This window comes from Vipera berus (assembly GCF_964194415.1).
Source record: "Vipera berus genome assembly, chromosome: 4".
Classification (NCBI taxonomy): domain Eukaryota; kingdom Metazoa; phylum Chordata; class Lepidosauria; order Squamata; family Viperidae; genus Vipera; species Vipera berus.
The window spans coordinates 53,165,528-53,185,974 of NC_138206.1; the positions used below are offsets into that span (position 1 = coordinate 53,165,528).

At 46.3% G+C, this 20,447-nt stretch overlaps 1 protein-coding gene across 1 annotated transcript in view; it reads left to right on the plus strand.

Moving 5' to 3' along the window:
* Positions 1 to 14,617: 14,617 nt before the first annotated feature.
* Positions 14,618 to 20,447, plus strand: part of IL10RB (interleukin 10 receptor subunit beta) — a 32,115-nt gene continuing 26,285 nt past the window's right edge. The window contains exon 1 of the mRNA XM_081327003.1: positions 14,618 to 19,507. Within this exon, the coding sequence (XP_081183129.1) occupies positions 19,456 to 19,507 (52 nt within the window). The 5' untranslated portion in view covers positions 14,618 to 19,455. The remainder of the gene's footprint in view (positions 19,508 to 20,447) is intronic.

Consider the following 20,447-nt stretch of genomic DNA (forward strand, 5'->3'; position numbering starts at 1 on the left):
ACTTCCCTGTGATTCACTTAACAACTGTGGCTAGAAAGGTCACCAAATGGAGCAAAACCTACTTAACGACTATCTTGCTCAACAACAGAAATTTTGGATTCAATTGAGGTCCTACATCAAGGACTACCTGGACTATGGGAGACACGGTTGTTGTTGTTTTCAAATAAGGGAAGTGAATTTCTCAAGAGTAGTTTTTTCATGCATTTCTTCCAGCATGTTTGAAGGAGGAAAGCTGGGAGGAGACGAGGCAGGTCACAGTTTGCCCAGAACACAGCACAGGACAATGGGCACACACTGGATCTGGTGTTCCTCTCAGAGCAATGCCTATGTATGAATGTGAATATATGTGTCCCAGGATAATGTTGCAGAATCCAATCTGGGTCGGTCACCAGGACCAGAGGCTTTGTATTCCGAGCTTTTGGACTCATTCTGGAGCCCATCCTCAGGGAACCTCTCTCTAGCAGAGTGTGAGACATTCTGTATGTGGCGTTTATAGTGCCTGTTCTATCTGTGTTGTTTTTTAGGTGTTGATTGGGCTCTGTTGATGGCTGGCTTTTAAGCAGTTAGCTGTAGTTTCCTTGTGCTGCACAGCCCTCACCTTCTAAGTACTTGATAGGCTGGCAGTAAATCAGCACTCCTGGGAATTGAAGCCTGGGAAACAGGCCCCTCGTCAGCCAACAGGAGCGCTGATTTACCACCAGCCTATCATTGGGGATGTTTTTGATGTCTCCTTTGTCATGGTCAGAGCGTGGCCTAATTTCCATGGGATTCTCTAGAACAGGGCTTTTCAACCAGTGGTATGGGTACCACCTGTGGTACATTGGCACCTGGCAGGTGGTACGTGACCATCCTAGAAAAATGGTAGCAGAGGAGGGGAATCAGCTGAACCGGTGGCAGCACCACACAAGCCTGAGCGAGAGATGGCTGGAGTTGCAGGGCTGTCAGGACTCAGTGGAAGCACCAGGATCAGCACCAGGCTCCAGCTGGAGCTCGGTGCTGATCCTGGTGCTTCTGAGCCCAGAAGAAGCGCCGATCAGCTGGAATGTTGCAGCATCTCCAGGGTCTTGTGATTTACATTCAGATGCTTGGCAACTGATTATGACGGTCACAGCGTCCCAGGGTCGTGTGAAGTGACCAAAACCTGCTGCAAACACCCAGCACACGGGGAGAATAAAAACCAAACACCCCCACCCCACCCCCGCTGCCAATCCTCAACAGAAATGCTCACAACAATGAAAACTTCGGACAGGAGGAAGAGCACCGCCGGGTGGGCAGGCAGGTGTCTTGCTCGGCTGTGGTTTGGGGGGCACTTTTTTCAGTGCCATTGTAAATTCTAACAGCCACTAAGCGAACTGTTGTAAGTCTAGGACTACCTGTAGTTCATCACTTTTTTCCTTTTTTTTTTTTTGGTCATCAAGTTTTTGACACCTTGCTAGGCGACTGGTGGTACTCGGATGTTGCCATATCCTAAAAGTGGTAAAATGGGTGAAAGCCCTGCTCTAGAACAGGGCTTTTCAACCTTTTTCAGAGATTGTACCACTTTTAGGATAGGACAATATTGCCTAGTAGGTGGGCGTGGCCCGCTTGACGCCATTCACTGGACACAGCTGACTCAAGACAGCTGGGTCGGAATGGAACAAGTTGCACTGGCTAACTCGATGTGGGGACAACTCAGGGCCCCACAAACTCCTTGCCTCCCTAAACTGCTAGCAGCCAAGCCCGTGCGCATGCATGCACACTACATTCCAGGTTTGGGGACTTATCCACAGAGGAAGGAGAGGGCCTTCTCCCTAAGCCCAGGCATGATTGGCAACTTGCTAGCTCAGATCTGGCTACAAGTCTCCAAGCTTGGTTGTGTGTGTGTGTGTGTGTGTGTTGCTAAAGAGATGTTCCTTTCCCAATTTCAGACATCGTTTATGTTTCCCTGTCCAGTGCCCTCTCCTGGCAAAGCAGAGGGTGGAGGACGTTTGTAGGAAGCAGTTTCCTCCAAGTCCAACTTCTGTCTTGACAGACCTCTGGACAGCAAGAGGAGGCGGCAGGGGAGCAGCGCTCCTGGGTCCTGCACAAGAGAGGTTAGCCCTTCTTAAAAGGGAATTCTCATTTCCAATTGTGCGTGGTAAGGATGCTGGCTTGTTGGGGCGGCCTCCCTCACACAGCTCCCCTGCCACCTCCTCCTCTCCAGAGATCTGCAGGGGAGACAGAGATTGTGAGGGCAAGGTGCAGCCTCCATATTGGCCACTTCTACCTCTCCAAGCCCTCCTTGATTAAACATACATTATATATTATATATATTATAAATTTAATCTTTTTTAAACTTGGTTTTTAACTTTTGTATTTTTGGTTTTTAATTACCCTGTAAACCGCCCTGAGTCCTCCGGGAAAGGGCGGTATAGAAATGTAATAAAATAAAAAAAATAAAATAAATATATAAATTAAAACACAGCCAAAAAGAAAACATAGTTAAATCACTAAGTACAGCTCGTCACATATTTTCTGGAAAAGCCACCTTTATTGATGTTAGGAAGGAAGAGCAAACCTTATTAAGGAACTCTTAACAGGAAGGGAATTGAAGACCCGAAAAGGTCTCGTTCTTTATAATCTACCTTCCCTTTGAGCCTTTAGTTCTCATTATTTTATTAATCCACAATACCGCCCTATGAAGAATGAAGATAATCTTTGGGCCCTTGTGCAGGTGTCCAGTCAGAATATTAGTGGCACACTGTTGTGATTCAGGGTCAGCCTGTGGGTTCGGCAGTTGGGTTGGACGACGAATCAGAGGAGGAAGGGGGTGTTGAAGATCTTGCTGATGATAGCCCTCAGGCAGGCCCCTCCCACTTGGTCACCATGGAGACCCAGCTGTGTGAGCCTGACAGTGTGGATGAAGATGACCCACAGCTGGCCCTGTTCAAGGACGCCCGACGCAGGAGGCAGTCAAGTAGGAGCAAGCAGAGGAAGGCTGTGGGACTTCTCGGAAGGAGGCAAAGAGAGGCCACGCCCTGAACTCTTTATAAAGGGAATGTTTGGGGAGGGCTGGTTTGCTGAAAGCAACCGCTCCGATAGTGTTTCAAAGCTCCTGTATCTTGGTATGTGTTTTGTTTGTTTTTGTAATAAATTTGGCAGACGTATTCCAGCCTCTTGCCGTTTATAAAGGGGTTGCCTTTTCTGCAAGGCCGGTAGCAGGCTGGTACAGAACACACACCTGTCGGCAACTGGAAGTGCATAAGTCCATGTACTTGCCTTCCCTGTCTCACAATCCATACATCCTTTAATTTTCAGACACATCTTTTTCTCATAAACTCCTTTAAAAACCCACAAAGTATACTGTAATTAGCAGGAAAAATAAATCTAGCAGTCCTGAATTCTTTCCCCAAGGGGGAAAGGAAAGTTCACAGCCTGCAGGTTGCTAGCAGTCATCAAACAATGTAAAGTGTGGCTCACTTGGCACTCTTGCCTGCCGCCCTGCAGGCAAGCCTGTCGGAATCAGGCTACGAAGGAGGAAGCTGCCGGGGGGGGGGAGCAGGAGGCTTTCCAGCAGGTGCCACCATGCCTGCAAACATGGCGCTGCCCCTCCAAAATCCCAGAGTAAAGTTGGGCAGCCTTTGAGCGCTGCTGACAAGCTGCAGATCTGATGTAGCCTTGGCTGCTGCCCCCTTGCTTAACGGGGCGAGGCTAGAGTGTGCGGCCTTTAGTTGGGGTTGCCAGCATGGTGGTGGGCAGGAGTGCCAGGGCAGTGCTGCTTTGCAGGATGGAAGTACTTGCAAGTCCCGCCACAGCTATGGCGAAGAGCAGCAACTGTGTCTGTGCCCAGGGAGTGAGAAGGAAGTGGAGGGGCACGGTGGCTGGGCTGCCTTCTGGCCCTCTGAATTCGGAGTTTTCCTTTGATTGCGAGCTGGGTTGGTCCAGCCCCTCGCTGTCTCCAGGGTGGCCCCGGACCAAATATAAACACCCCAGGGGCATATCTATCTCCTTTTGTCTTTGGTGTAGCTGCAACTGACTCCTTTCCCCAGGGTGTGTGCAGCTTCCAGGAGCACCAGTCAGCTGGAGCTCGGCACGGATCCTGGGTGTTCAGTAGAGCACCGGCAACACCACAGCTCCAGTTGACTCTCCCACAGGCCTGCGTTGTCACCAGTTCAGTTCATCCCCACGCCACGTTTTTACACTTTTTTGCACTTTTTTTTAACAGTGCAATTAATTTCTTTCTCCATTTGTAGTTTGTATACTTTACTTTTTAATAGAAACTATTTTTAATAATTAAAATGATTAAATAATCATATTTATGATTGTTTTTATAATAACTTTTATATTGCTTTATTTGATTCTGTGCCACACAGAATCATTTCTCATGAGATGGGAAAATATAAATTTGATAAATAAATCATGTAAAACACAATTTCAGGTCCTCCAGGAAAGAAGTGTCAGAGTCTAGAGCTTTTTCTCTTATCCATCCTGATCTGGAACCAAATATTAAGGCATCTTGGCTCTTTTAGAAAATATTTTGTCACTTTTTAAATATTGCTCTATTCCTGTCAGGAAGACATGAGATAAGGAAGGAAGGAAGGAAGGAAGGAAGGAAGGAAGGAAGGAAGGAAGGAAGGAAGGAAGGAGGAAGGAATGCACAAGAGGATTGCAATATTGTTAAATGGACTAAATTGTTTCAATGTTCTATGCTGGGTCTTTGTAAGATGTGTTTGCTTCTAGGCTTTCTAGGTTTGGATGAAAGCATTAATGGCGACGTTTAAGTTTTTAAACATTAGCTTGACAATAGACTATCTGAAGGATCCTTCCATAAATTCCTTCCAGGATTTCAAGGGCATTGTCCAAGGCTGTTCTTTAAAGACCAAATGAAATTTGAAGTAAAAGCAGTTATGTGTTAATCAATGCTAGTATCTATATTATTCAAGAAAGTCCTATATATGTATTGCATAACCCAACCTTCTGTTACAATAAGAAATTTATAATTAAAATTGTGAAATATTTTTACATATTTATAGTTTCAAATCTCTCTCTATATATACAGTATATTTTTAATAAAGTCCTCTGAAAATCACAAAATAGAAGGTTAGTAAAACAATAAAACAAAAAACAATTTATTAAAGTGGCATTAGTGTCTTAGAATGTATTAGGATGTTTGGAATGTTTTTTAAAAAATGATTCAAAGTATTTCTTAAAGGACCAAGCTCATGTATTTTCTTAATCACCACCAACCCAAAAGTACATTTTCTCAGCAAGTCATATTGGAAGAAAATCCTGTTAAAATAGTCAAATTAGTGAAAATCTACAGCCTCTAATAGATCGTTGGTGAATGCATCTTTTTCTCAGACAAGCATTCAATTTAAACAAACCTCTTGCAGCAACAACCTGTTTTGTATTTTTGCCAAATCATAGACAAAGCCCCAAAGCTATGTCCTATGGTAGACCTATGTGCCTTCTCTGATCCTACATCTCCTTTGAAAGTATGACTATAGGACCTAATAATGGGTTCTTCCTCGTGCCTGTGTTAATTTGTTTTGCTTCCATCTCTTGAGTCAGAAAGAAAACATGTCAATACAAATTGCCCTGCCTGTATATCCTACCTTTATAGCACCCAGGTAATGAGGCCATATAGTTACTTTGCTGCCATATTTGAATGTTAGGTAGTTTCAAGGCAGGTCTACTCATAAGTTCCTTTCACTTGCCCAGAATCACATACCTGCAGAAGACCATATTTCAATTGCTCCCCTGAACATATGACAAAATGGGCTGAGTGTTGTGAGTGCCAGGGAATTTTTTTCTGTATTCTGCCTACCTTATAGAATGCATTACATGGTTATCATACCAGTAGCAAGAAAGTGGACCATCCAAGAAGTACACAATTTCTATTACAGGGTTGGAAATCACAATGATTTCTTTTTTAAAAAAATATATTTTAGTGATTTTTTTTTACAATAGCAATCTTTAGTGAATAGAATAGAGCTGGAAGGGACCTTGGAGGTCTTCTAGTCCAGCCCCCTGCTCAAGCAGGAGAACCTATACCATCTCAGACAAGTGACTGTTTAGCCTCTTTTTAAAAATCTCCAGTGATGGAGTGCCCATGATTTCTGGGGGCAAGCTATTCCACTGGTTAATTGTCCTCACTGTCTTAGTAAGCAGCGTGTTGTCTGGGTTCATACATTTAAAAACAATTTCTATAATTCCATAATCAATATATTAATGATATATTTCCTTGATCTTCTCTTCTTCCAGTAGTATTCTCCTTTGTCAACATTAAACAAATATAATTCTTAATACTTTCAATACATACAAGGTTGGATATAAACATTTTTCTTGTGTTTGTACAAATAATAACATCAACATATCACATATTTTCTGATTGGCTTATGTTTCAATTGTATTTGTAAAAGTCATCTTACTAAGTCACTGTGTCCTGATTTCAAGATTCTTATTTAAGCTTGTTTTCTCCTCAATATTCAAACCATTCTTATCAGTCATAATTTTCTCAAAATTAGTTACCTTTAAATATCCAAACTTTTCATTCACATATACCATCCCAATATTTGTACATTTCATATATTATAAAAAGTACTATACTACTTATATATCTCATCCCTCTTATTGTAGGGCACCTTTATATCCAAAATTTATCTAGTCTTTTAACCATATTCAAACAAGTGTTTAATCATATAGTACTCCATCTGGTAAATTGAATCAAATCTCTTAAATCTAGCTCAAGCCTTCTTCTTTTGCCAGGTAACTTTCCGAGTCAGTATGTTCTGCTTGCAAGGGGATTCTTCATGTATTTTTATGAATGTTGTTGGGAATGGGAAAGACAAGTTAAGTAGGATGTATATTTTTTGTCTCCCAAACTCTAATGATTCTCCTGTCAGCTCTGTAATCCATTTTGTTAAATCTTCTTTCTTACCCTCAAGTTTATTTTGAAGTCCTGAAAGATAAAATATCTTTTCCATTTTGATTGTTGTGGCAAAATCTTGCAGATTTTTCTTTCATTTATTTTAAGCTGTAGTTCTCTTCATTTGTAGCTTCCCTATTTGGGTCACTTTCCTTTGGATTATGTTCTGTTATCTGATTTGTTTGTTCATTCTTTATCTTCATTTTCTGAGAGTTTAAGTTTAGGTTGAAGATGTGCTCATTTATGTTATCAAAGTTGTTTTAATATCATCATGATTTGAAACAATTGTCATTTGAATCTGTTGCAGAACTGCATACATTTCCTCCTGGAAAGTATTTCCATTTTTGGGAGTGTTGTTCCTGCAGATCTCTGAAGTTTCAGGCTGGGGCCTTCAGAAGAGAATATTAGAGACACTTCCTGTCTCTCCCCTCCAGATAGTCTTTCACTGGTACCATAGTCTCTATGATTAGCCTTGTCAAACCAGCCAATCTTAAAATCTAAGCAACCAAATCTTATATAGTTCTTATCTTTATATATGGTTTTTGTAATCCAATGCATTTCTAATTGTGAAAGCAACATCATTAAGAGGAGTGTTTTATAACAGTTCTTCCGTTCAAGGAATCTTACAATTATCAACCAGCCAAAATTGCAGTCCAGAATGTTTTGCCACCTAAGAGCTTTTCAGTAAATTCCCCCCTAGAAGATTAGCCAAAAGTCAAGGTTTTTCTTTCTCTGCAAACAATTCTTGAACATATAAATCACAGATCAGTAAGTATTTATAATCCCAGGAGGTCAGCAGTTTTTTTTTTAAACAAATGTGATTCTCACTCTGTAATAGATGGCCCAGTATTTTCTTTCCTCTGTTCCCAGCTGTTCTTTATTTGGCTAAAAGTCTCTGAGGTTCAAAGGAACAAGTTTTTCTCTATTTCTGGGCATCTTGCCAATTTCTGAGTCAATGAAGCTGTAGTTTTATGCTCTAATCCTCCACTAGATGTCAGTAGCTATTCATTTTCCAACTTTTAAGACAAAGAATTATTTCCTTATAATTTCATCAATACTCTTTCAGATGTGGAATCTTAACAGTTTTCATAATTTTCAGGTTTATCCAGACTGTAGTATTAACTTCATTTCAATATATTTTTGTCTCCCATAAACATTAATTCACCACTTACAACTATGGAAGGGTGGGGATGTAGTCCCCTTCCTTCTCACTTTTGGAGGATTTTTTCCAGGAAATCAGTTACAAAATAGGAGAGAGAAGATCGATATTCTCATGCAGTTCCATGCACGCTGTTCACAGTTGTTCTGGTTAGTGCTTTTGAACTTCAGCTGCCAGTAGCTTGGGCTAGTCAGTGAGGTGTGGCTAGCCTTTCTCCTGTCGGGTTAGAGGGCTTCCCCCTTGGATCAAATGGATCGACCACCATCATTTTGTGATCAGCGGGGGGGGGGCTCTTTCTTTGTCGCCTCTCCGGGGTGACTTTCAACCCAATTAGGGTCCCCTGGCAGGGCGAAACCAGCCATGGGGTGCAGAGCCCTGCAACCCCATCAGCCACATCGCTATGACGCAAGACCAGAAGTCTCAGAAATCACAATGATTTCTAAAAGGTCCATAATAACCTTTTGATCTCCTGAAAGAATTCAACATTCTATTAAAAGTTCAGTATAAAAGCACTGCTTCCCCAGTTCTACATATCCTCCAAGTGATCACATAATTCAAGCAAATACACCAAGCAACACAATGCTCAAAGAGAGAGGGGAGCATTCTAACATGCAAGAGCAATTGGGGAGAAAGCCCCCAAGATTAATGCTTATCCCACCTATAACAGCAAAAGAGTGGAGAATGAAAGTAATATAAAACAATGAGCTAGTAGCATTAGCTGGCAAGAAATCCATACCTGTCTTGGTAATGTAGCGTGGGCAGTATGCAGAGACTTGCAGCTTGCTGCTCACTAAGGAGGAACCACAGAAACTTGATCTTTTTACCAAAAGCGACAAATGTATTGTTAATTCATGAGCTTAATGAATGCCAAGGATCACATAATGAGACTAGTTTATTTTTGCTTAGAAATGGGGCATAGCAGTTTCATTTCTTAACTAGGTTGTTATTCCCATGCTAGGAAAAATAAATAGCCTGCACAATCAATAAATCTGACCTTATATCCGCAACTAAAATAATCATAGAAGTAGAGGACCTGGTGACCAATCAGAAGGGGATAGTCCCATTGGAGACCTACCAGGCTAATAAGACTTCAGCATATTGGCAAATTCCAAGTGCTCCTTTTCAGGGTGCTTTAGAATGTCTATATAGGTAGTATTCTATTAAAATACAAGTGAAAATACTACTTTTATGCCTGAATACCTAAGTTCAAATTCAGGATGGCAGTGAGATGGAGGAAATATAGTGAGGACATGTCCTCTACAAATAGTTGATGGGATTTCTTTGTGCAATGGCAAGCAAAAGATGCAGATATGTCTAATGACACCATACATCCATTGATCTTTCATGAAATGGAGAAAAATTCTATACAATTCATGATTATATCAACAGTAGCAGGGACGAATGCTGAAGACTGAAGTTCACTGAAACACGATCAATTTGTTTTATACTCAAAGGGTTCTCAAGGATTAGTATTATATTTTGTCAACTTCAAAGTGCAGCTTTTAACAGGAAGTTCTTCATGGCCTGCAATTATACTATCCAAAAGAATACTCTTCCTCTATGTGCCTTCTTATAGCCTAGAACAGGGGTGTCAAACTCAATTTCATTGAGGGCCACATCAGCATTGCGGTTGCCCTCAGGGGGCCGGGTGGGTATGGCCAAGGTGGACGTGGCCTACTGGGTGGGTGTGGCTAAAGTGCATATGGCCTACTGGGTGGGCATGGCCAGCTCTACATCGTTTGTATCAAGGGTGCCTATGGGGGGCCTGGGCAGGAGTGGGACAGATCTGAGGGTCTCTGGCAGAAGGAGGGTCTCTGGGCCAGGGCCAAGGCAGTGAGGACCGTTCCCTCACTGTTTCCAGGATGGCTTCGCGGGCCACATGAAACCACTTCGCGGGCCGTATCCGGCCCCCGGGCCTTGTGTTTGACATGTCTGGCCTAGAACAAAAGCCCTATTCTGGGCCTCCTCGTGCTGAGAGGAAATGACAAATTGTGTAGGAGCAGACATTTTTAGGGTAGCCCCTCAGTTTGTGAATACCCACCACAGTGTACCAAAGCTATTTTTGTTCCCCAGACCTTCAAATATATTAATATTTTGAATGAATGCATTGTAACATAGTTTTCAAATCAATCTGTAGTTGTTCTGTTTACTTTTTTTAATTTTTTTATTTTTTTTTAATTCCATTTATATCCCGCCCTTCTCCGAAGACTCAGGGCGGCTTACAAGCTTAGCAGTAGCCTTCATTCTATGTATATGCCTGCTTATTAGGGCTTTCACACACACCCCAAGTGGCATTATTACAAAGTCAGCTTAATTGCCCCCAACAATCTGGGTCCTCATTTTACCTACCTCGGAAGGATGGAAGGCTGAGTCAACCTTGAGCCTGGTGGGATGCGAACCTGCACTAATTGCAGGCAGCTGGTGTTACTTAAGGAGGCATTAGCCCACTGCTCCACCAAGGCTAGGGTTTTTAATGTTCACATACTATATTTTAAATAAGACCTCTATCTTTAAATTCCAAATTATGTTTTTAAGACACTCTACATCTTAGCAATAGCAGCACCTGACTCAGTTTGGGTTCCAGAATTAAGATAATTTGGACCTGGTTAGTATTTGGAAGGCAGACTACTAGAGAGTACTCATGAGGGAGGCCACACCCTTGACCTAGTTTTCTTATCTGGACGGTGGTTAGATGATCTTGGTGGGGGCTCTCCAATTATTATGCCCCTGTCATGGACCGATCATCATCTCCTGCGGCTGGTCTTCCGTTTTGCCACCCCCCGCCGTGGGTGTGTGGAACCAATTAAATGGTACCGCCCCAGACGCTTAATGGATCCCCAGAGGTTCCAGGCAGCGCTGGGGTCCCCACCTGCCTCCCTTGCTCACAGCTCGGCAGACGCCTTAGTGGAAGCCTGGGAAAGGACGGCCACTGAGGCTCTTGACCGAGTTGTACCCCTGCGGCCCCTGACCCGGTGCAGATCTCGTCGAGCTCCATGGTTCTCTGCGGAGCTCCGGGAGATGAAGCGTCGGAGACGGGGCCTAGAGAGCGGTTGGAGGTCCAGCCGATCCGAATCCGACCGATTGCGACTAAGAGCCCACATTAGGTCTTATCTCGCTGCGATAAGGGAGGCGAGGTCTAACCACTTCGCCACCCTTATCGCGTCCGCAGATAATCGCCCGGCCGCCCTGTTTAGGGTGACTCGCTCCCTCCTAAATCAGGAGGTGAGGGAGGATCCCTTGCAGGGTCGTGCCGAGGAGTTTAACCAACATCTGTCGGACAAAATCGCTCGGATTCGGACCGGTCTGGACTCTGACTGGGCAGAGTCTGACGATCAGGACACGGGCGGTCTTGTCGATATCACCTGGGAGGAGTTTGATTCTGTGACTCCGGAGGAAGTGGACAGGATCATGGGGAGGCTGAGCACCACCACATGTTTATTGGACCCGTGCCCTTCCTGGCTGGTCTATGCAGCCCGGGAGAGGACACGCAGCTGGTTCCAGGCAGTTATATCGGCTTCTCTGAGTGAGGGTAGCTTCCCCGCCGTCTTGAAAGAGGCGGTGGTGAGGCCTCTCCTCAAGAAGCCTGCCTTGGACCCAGCTGTATTAAACAACTTTCGTCCTGTCTCCAACCTTCGCTTTCTTGCGAAGGTTGTTGAGAGTGTGGTGGCGCATCAGCTCCCTCTGGTCCTGGATGAAGCGGATTATCTAGACCCATACCAATCGGGTTTCAGGCCCGGGCACAGCACGGAGACGGCATTGGTCGCGCTGGTGAATGATCTCTGGAGGGCTCGGGACAGGGGATATTCCTCTGTTCTAGTCCTATTAGACCTCTCGGCGGCTTTCGATACCATCGACCATGGTATCTTGCTGCGGCGTCTCAGGGGACTGGGAGTGGGAGGCACAGTTTTACAGTGGTTCTCCTCCTATCTCCAGGGACGTTCGCAGTCGGTGTTGGCAGGAGGGCAGAGGTCGACCGCGAGGTCTCTCATTTGTGGAGTTCCTCAGGGGTCGGTCCTCTCGCCTCTCCTGTTCAACATCTACATGAAACCGCTGGGTGAGATCATTCGTGGCTTTGGAGTTGGGTATCATCAGTACGCTGATGATACCCAACTTTTCCTTTCGACCCCAAACCACCCCAGTGATGCCCTCAACGTGATGTCCCGGTGCCTGGAGGCGGTTCGGGTCTGGATGGGGAGGAACAGACTTCAACTCAACCCCGACAAGACTGAGTGGCTTTGCATACCTTCATCCCGGGTTTATTCGGATATTCCATCTCTGGCTATGGGGGGTGAATTATTACCCCCCGTAGATAGTGCTCGCAACTTGGGAGTCCTCCTAGATTCACGGCTCACCTTGGAAGACCATGTAGGAGCTGTGACTAGGGGGGCCTTCGCCCAGGTTCGCCTGGTGCGCCAGTTGCGGCCCTATCTTAGCCGGGATGATTTGTGCACGGTCACTCATGCGCTCGTGTCCTCTCGTCTGGACTACTGCAACGCTCTCTACATGGGGCTGCCCTTGAGGACCACCCGGAAGCTCCAACTGGTACAGAATGCAGCCGCGAGAGTTGTGTTGGGAGTCTCCCGATACTCCCACGTTACACCGCTGCTCCGTGAGCTGCATTGGTTGCCAGTTGTCTTCCGGGTGAGATTCAAGGTACTGGTAACGGTGTTCAAAGCACTCCATGGCATGGGGCCGGAGTACCTTAGGGAACATCTGCTGCCGGCATCAAGCTCCCTGCGCCCTGTGCGTTCCCACAGAGAGGGCCTCCTCAGGGTGCCACCGATCAGAGAATGTCGATTGGTGGCCCCCAGGGGGAGATCCTTCTCTGTGGGCGCTCCGGAGCTGTGGAACCAGCTACCGGTAGAGCTCCGGATGGCGCCCGATCTTCGCTCCTTTCGTCGCGATCTCAAGACCTTTCTGTTTGTACAAGCCAGCCTAGCCTGATGGGGATTGGTGGGTTTTTTTTATTTTTGGTGGTTTAGTTTTTAACTTGGTGTTTTAGAATTCTATTTTAACTGTTTTAATATGGGCAACTATTTAATCTCTTTTTAACGTTTGTATTTAGTATTTTATTCTGCCCTGTGAACCGCCCTGAGTCCTCAGGGAGAAGGGCGGTATACAAATATTATTAAATTAAATTAAATTAAATTACTAGAGTTATATAGGCTGGTTGAGAAATTTGGGATAAAAACATTCTGAAAAAAAGCAATGGTAAGCCACCTTATACAGTTGCCAAGAAATCTGTACTGGTGGTTAACCAAGAGTCAAATTTGATTCAAAGAGCTTTTTGAAGTCAATCCATCTCCATTTTATACAGCCACCCAGAGATACCTTATAGGTGACAGAGGCATGTATACACCATTACTCTTAAGAGTCGTTATCATCATGGTTCTTCAACTGAAGGTAATTTGGGCATATTCTGGGGTTAGTGGAACAATTTATAATTGCTTGTTTGTGAGTCAAAGATTCAGTTTGAAATTGCCACAGCTGAGACACTTCTGTGATACAAGAGTCTGGTTTTCCTTATTAGTGATAATAACATTATTTGAGACCAGGAAAAAGGATAGTTGAGTCAATCAGTTTAATAACAGAGTTATTAAAAATAAACTGCCTTTATATACCATGGCTTAAAATTTGATTATCACCAACCTCAATTAACCAAATTGCAGATTGTTTGGGTTTGGGTGTCATAAAGCTATGATTACTTCAAAGCCAGTTTGGTACAGTAGTTAAGGTGCTGGGCTAGAAAACCAGGAGACTGTGAATTGTAGTCCCACTTTAGGCATGAAAGTCGGCTGGGTGACTTTGGGCCAGTGATGCTCTCTCAGCCCAACTCACTTTCCCATGGGGGAAAATGGAAGGAGGAAAGAGTATTATGTATGTTCCCATAGTTATTTATAAAAATGATAAAGCAGGATAAAAATCAAGCTAATTAATCTAAAACAGTGAAAGTTCCTGAACTCCCCATTTATGCTGTTTGTGAAGAACAGAAATGCCACAGCTGCCCCTCCTGAGGCCTTTATGGTATTTGTACTTCCTAACTTACCTTATTAAAATCATATCAGATGGCAAATCATATTTCACCCCACTATAAAATTATGACTTTTGTTTCAAGCAGTAAAATGTTTGAGCCTTGCAATGGTGTTATGCAAAATTAAGCACTAAAGTGCGTTGAAATGACAAATCAGTGGTAATCTTGGATTTTCCAGAGGGGAATTTTTCATCTTTAATGTTCCAACATGATCCTACAGATGTTTGCATTTCACGAGGGGATTTCCAACCACATGCATCAGCTGTGAATGTCTTGCATTTCTGACTTTCTGTTGCAATATTAGTTCCTATTTCTATTTTTGAACTATTTCAAGTGAGGAAAAAGTGTTCAGGTTTCATCTATCTCTTCTCTGTAAGAGAAGACTTTTTTTTTCCATTGCCGGAGCTGGGGTGGGCGTAGCATTCGCATCATGCAACTGGCCCGTGTTAAAATGATATTGCGATATTGATGCATTTAAAGAGGAGTTAAACTTTTCTCATGAGCTGGGGATGAGATGAAGATACTGTCCTGGGGTGTGGCCAAAAAGATATATTTCCAAAGCAGGTTTGTGCTGTGGCTAGATGAAAAGGCGAAAAGACTTTAAAGGACTATATATCATGATTCCGACAGATGAAACTTCAAAAGAACTTTGAGGCATTGTTTACCTTAAAGTATCTTTTATTCGAGAAACAAAATATCTTGGCACTACATAGTTAAAGTCAAAAACTGAATTCCCCTCCCCTAGGCACAAATAGTAAAACACAATTCCCTTCAATTAACAGTCATAAATCACATCCCCCAATTAGCTTGAAGTGTGGGCTTTCTCCCCAGCTCTGGCCAAATCTTTATCAATTCTGGGTGCAATAACCTTGGATTCCCATGGCTGAGTTATTATTGTTATGACTAACTGGACTCTCGTCCACAGCACCAACTAACTCTAAAAGCAAAAGAGAAAAGATGGCTACATTTCCATTTGTTATCAAAGCAAGAACATCCAATGTTTTTTTTTAAAAAAAACACCAAAATAATAAATATGCAGGTGCTTGCACTATCTTGCATGATATTGAAAACAGGAGAGAAAACTTAAGTTAATATACTTCCTCTTTATGGAATGAGGTAAATTAATAACCTTCCTCTTCATGTTTTATTTTTTAAAGCAAGGGCCTTCCTGACTTGAAAGGAAAGACAGCAATCTCAAGGAGGGACACTGATCAGTTAGCGTTAGCAGGGGTAGGCAACCTTGGCTCTTTTATGACTGGTGGATTTCAATTCCCAGCTATGCTGGCTCAGGAATTCCAGGAGTTGAAGTCCACCAGTCATAAAAGAGCCAGGGTTGCCTACCCTTGGCCTAGTGCAGACATGTCAAACACAAGGCCCGGGAGCCAGATGCGGCCCGCAAAGTGGGTTTCATGTGGCCCTCGAAGCCATCCTGAAAACAGTAAGGGAACGGCCCCCGCTGTCTTGGCCCCGGCCCTGGCTGGCCAGGAGCCAATGTACAATTTCATGGTGGTCATCTATGCTGAAATACATTCAGTCTTAGCTCCAAAAGGCCATCTGAAAACAGCGAGGGACCGGCCCGTGCCGTGTCGGCACTGCTCCCTCGGCACATGCTGGGGAGGTATCACTCTTTGTGAGGAATATAAGAAATGCACCATTGCCTGGAAGTGGCCAGCACATGGCCCTGCCTACTTCGGGTAGGCTAGGGGTTGGGCAGCATTGTGCTTCTCTTCAGATTCATGCCACCCGGCTCAGCCTCTCGGCACTGTGAGTAGAGCACCCTGCTACCTGCCAAAACCGGGCAGGCTAGGGGCTGGGCAGCATTGCGCAGGTAACATCGACTCTCACGCTGCTCATGGCATCACCTCCCATAAAGCCCACCAAGCCATATATGTGAAGTAGGCGAGGGCCATGTGCTGGCCATTTCCAGGCAATGGTGCATTTCTTCATTCCTCATGAAGGATGACACTTCCCCAGCTGTGTTTCTTGCCTGTTTTTCTCCCTCCCTCATCTCAAATATTTTCCCGTTCGCTCTGCATCTGTACTCCTGGGCTCTCTCGTCCGCCGTGGCTGGTCTCGGTTCCCTCACGTTGTCTCGGTTGGGGTTGAAAGGTCACTGTGGCCGGTTGATGGCGTCCACTTCCAGCTCTGCCTCGTCTGCGTCACTGTACCCTCTCAGCTGGTGGATGGATCCACCTTCCCTTGCATCGGACTCCTCAGCCGCGTCCCAGGCTAGGAATTCTTCTTGGACATCCCTCAGGGTCAGTTTCTGTTTGGCAAAAATTTTCTGGCGCAGCTTCCTGTCCCTCAACCCACAGACAATCCGATCCCGCAGTCGGATTTCTAAGTTTTCAAAGTTGCAGAGGCGAGCTGCCTGCCTCAGGGCTGCCCATGTATTGTTTGGCAGACTCACCTGGCCGCTGGTCCCGCTTCTTGAACCAATACCGCCAGGCGATCTCGGACATCTCAGGCTTGAAATGTTCGGTCAGCTTCGCCAGCAACTCGTTGTACCCGACGGAGTGGATGTCATCGGGAGCGCAGAGACCGACTGCCAGCTGGTACGTTTCTGTGCCGCAACTGCAGAGTAGCACCGCCGCTCTCTGCCGGTCTTCCTTCACCCCGTTCGCTCATAGGTAGCATTCGAGCTACCCCACGAACGCTTCCCACTCCTCGGGGCAGCCGCTATTGAAAAGGGGATACTGACCCAGTTGTGTCATTCTGCCGTCTTGGTCGTCCTGCGTCTGGATCCGGGGCTGCCGATTGGATTCCTTCCGCGGCTAACGTTGTCCGGTGCAGGATCCCACCCTCGTCGCCAGTGCAAAGTCGCGTGGTCACACAGAGAGAGTTTAGTTTTTAGTTTAGTTTTATTAAATTTTTATACCGCCCTTCTCCCGAAGGACTCAGGGCGGTGAACAGGGCATATAATAAAAATACAAAAATACAAAAGTTAAAGTAGAATTAAATTAATGCCCGAAATAAAACAATAAAATATACAAATATTTAAAACCCTAAATTAACTCCCCATCAGGCCAGGCCAGCTTGTTCAAATAGGTGGGTCTTTAACCCGCGCCGGAAGGAGCGGAGATCCGGTGCCATCCGGAGCTCAACCGGCAGTTGATTCCACAGAGCCGGGGCGCCCACAGAGAAGGCCCTCCCCCTGGGGGCCACCAGCCGGCATTCTCTGACCGGAGGCACCCTGAGGAGGCCCTCTCTGTGGGAACGCACAGGGCGGAGGGGAGTTGACGCCGGCAGCAGGTGGTCCCCGAGGTATTCCGGACCCATGCCATGTAAGGACTTAAAAACCATCACTAAGACCTTGAACCTCACCCGGAAGACAACTGGTAACCAATGCAGCTCGCGGAGCAAAGGTGTAACATGGGAGTACCGGGAAACTCCCAAGACAACTCTCGCGGCCGCATTCTGTACCAGTTGGAGCCTCCGAGTGGTCTTCAAGGGAAGCCCCATGTAGAGAGCATTGCAGTAGTCAAGACGAGAGGTCACGAGCGCATGAGTGACCGTACACAAGGCCTCCCGGTCTAGATAGGGCCGCAACTGACGCACCAGGCGAACCTGAGCGAAAGCCCCCCTAGTCACGGCTACTATATAATCTTCTAAGGTAAGCCGCGAATCTAGGAGGACTCCCAAGTTGCGTGCCCTATCCACGGGGGGGTAAAGACTCACCCCCCATAAAAAAAGATGGAGTAGTACTTCTTTATTTTGGTTCGGAAATGAAGCTGGGGACAAAGGGGTTTACATGGCGTTTCTTATACCTGCCCAGGTGAATGGTGACCAATAGATTTGAACCTGGGCTTCCCGCCAGTGCAGGTGACCAATAGGTTTAAACCCTGGCTTCCCGCCAGAGCTGACCATGCCTGGGCTGTCAATGACTCACTCTGTTCAGGCTTTCCCACCTAAGCAGTTATCGCCTGGAGCTGTCCAGCCCCCTGCTGTGCTGGTATTTCCTGTGTATGCTTATCAGCATACACTACACCCTGGTACCCATCATGAGCAACCTGGCTAAGGAAAGCAAGCACAGCAGCAGCAGCCTTGAGGAGGAGGAGGTAAATGCAGCTGGGCACCCCCTTGGGGAAGTGGGGCTGGGCTTGGTGCCGTGGGTACTTGAGGGCTGGGCTAGGCATTTGACATCTGCGCCACCATCCAGTCCCCCCCCATGGCCTGAGAGGAACAGTGAGGCTCCTCCAGTGGACCATGCCTTGGTCCATCTCCTTCTGCCAGAGACCCTCAGATCTGTCCCACTCCTGCCCAGGCCCCCATTGGCACCCTTGACACAAATGATGTAGAGCTGGCCATGCCCACCCAGTAGGCCATACGCACTCCAGCCACACCCACCCAGTAGGCCACGCCCACCCTGGCCACACACAGCCCCCCCCCAAGGCAACTGCAATGCTGATGTGCCCCTCAATGAAATTGAGTTTGACACCCCTGGCCTAGTGGAATAAAAAAAAACAACGGAAACGAATCATTTAACAGCGAGAAAGAGAAAAGCTCCCTCCAGGTTTGCCAGCATTACAACTCTTTTTTGGCACCTACCTACACTTTCCTCAAGCGATGCGTATTTGGTTTCGACCAGGTTAGCAATCAACGGTCGCGAAACGACAAATCTTTCTACACAATTTGCGGGGCACACAAGACTCTCGCCTCTCCACCTCCGTTCTTATCCACCCCACCCCCGCCCGTAATTTACACATCGCTCTATTTGCATTAAACCAGAGGTCTTCAAACTTGGCCCTTTTACGACTTGTGGACTTCACCTCCCAGAATTCCTCAGCCAGCGTAGCTGGCTGAGGAATTCTGGGAGTTGAAGTCCACAAGTCGTAAAAGGGCCAAGTTTGAAGACCCCTGCGTTAAACCCCCGGAATGACGGAGTCGGCGATCCCCCAGGCTTTGCGGCAGCGGCTACTACCGAGGCGCTCCTTCGCCCTCGCTTTGGAAAGAAACCGAAAAGGGATCGCCCACAGAAGCCGCTGCTCCCGTGACGAAGGTGGAGCTTCGGTGCGGGGTGCTGGCTCGGCCGAGGGAAAGAGCGCGCTGGGGGCGGAGGCGCATTCGCTTTTCTCCTCCTGGGACTACCCGAAAAGAGGGCTTGCTCTGGTTTGGCACCGCTTGTTCAGGGCCCGAAGGTCGCCCGGAGCTCGAGCAAAAGCAACCGCGAGGCAGCGGGCTAGAAAGAGCGCGGTGGGTTCCGGGTAGGCTCAGCAAAGGCGTCCCAGCCTGACCAGCCTGCTGCCGAGAAGCGGGCGCCCCCAGCCTATTCCCCAGCAATTCACCGCGAGGCTCCGTCCGCGCTGCGTCGTAGGAAGACTCCCGATGCCGACAGGGCCGAGGCGAAGCCGGGACGGCGCTTGGCGATGGTAGCCGAGAATGGTCCCGAGAAGCTGGTGGTGTCTCATTTGCGGCTGCGTCTTCTGGTCGAGTAAGTTAAGTTGGGTAAAGGGGAGGAGCAAGAAGCTAGATTGGAAAAGGCGCCGTTTTCCGCAGCCGGTTAGGAAGTGGGCAGGGGGATTCTGGGAAAGCTCGGCCACCTTTCTCTGGCCGACAGTGGCGGCAGCGTTTGCCCCTCCTCGCGTGTTAACGGTGCACTCGATTGACACGCTTGATCGCAAATGGAGGGGGAGGGGATAAGTCCTCAGGTGGCTTGAGGTGCCTTGCTAGTTGTAGGTGCTGCTGGTTAACTAAACATACCGTTGTCGCTCTCATTTAGATGGTTGGCGCGGCGATTCAGACAAGGGAGAAAAGTCTCCTGCGTGGGGCGTGTAAGATGCTGATCATCAGTGGAGGTGGGAAACTGCCTTTGGGTTTTTTCCAAATGTCTATGGAGATTCACGGTCATCCAGGCCATGGTTGTCCCAAATGTGCTTTTTTAAAAAAGGCAACTGGACTTTTATTTTTCCTCGAAGACGTTTCCCTCCTTATCCAAGAAGCTTCTTCGGTTCTGACGGAAGGGTGAAGAACCGAAGGATTTATATTCCTCTGACTGTCAGGATTTTCTGATGCCGCTTGGAGGTTTATCTGAGGACACAGCTAAGCCTCCAAGTGGCCTCAGTGACTCTCAGAATGAGTGCTAACAACCAGACGACTGCGAGGAATATAAATCTTTCCATTCTCCACCATTCAGTCAGAACTGAAGAGGCTTCTTGGATGAGAAGGTAAACATCCTTAAGGAAAAACGAAGTCCAGCTGCCTTTTGAAAAAGTACCCTTGGGTCTTGGTTCCAAATCTTCTTTCAATTTTAGTTGAGGTTTTATCAAGGCAGTGGTGGATGTTGCCAGAATAGAAGAGCCACAGTATTCCAGTTCACGATGGATTTCTCACCTTAGAGAAGAAACAAACTTATCTCTCCGAGTGAACCAAGG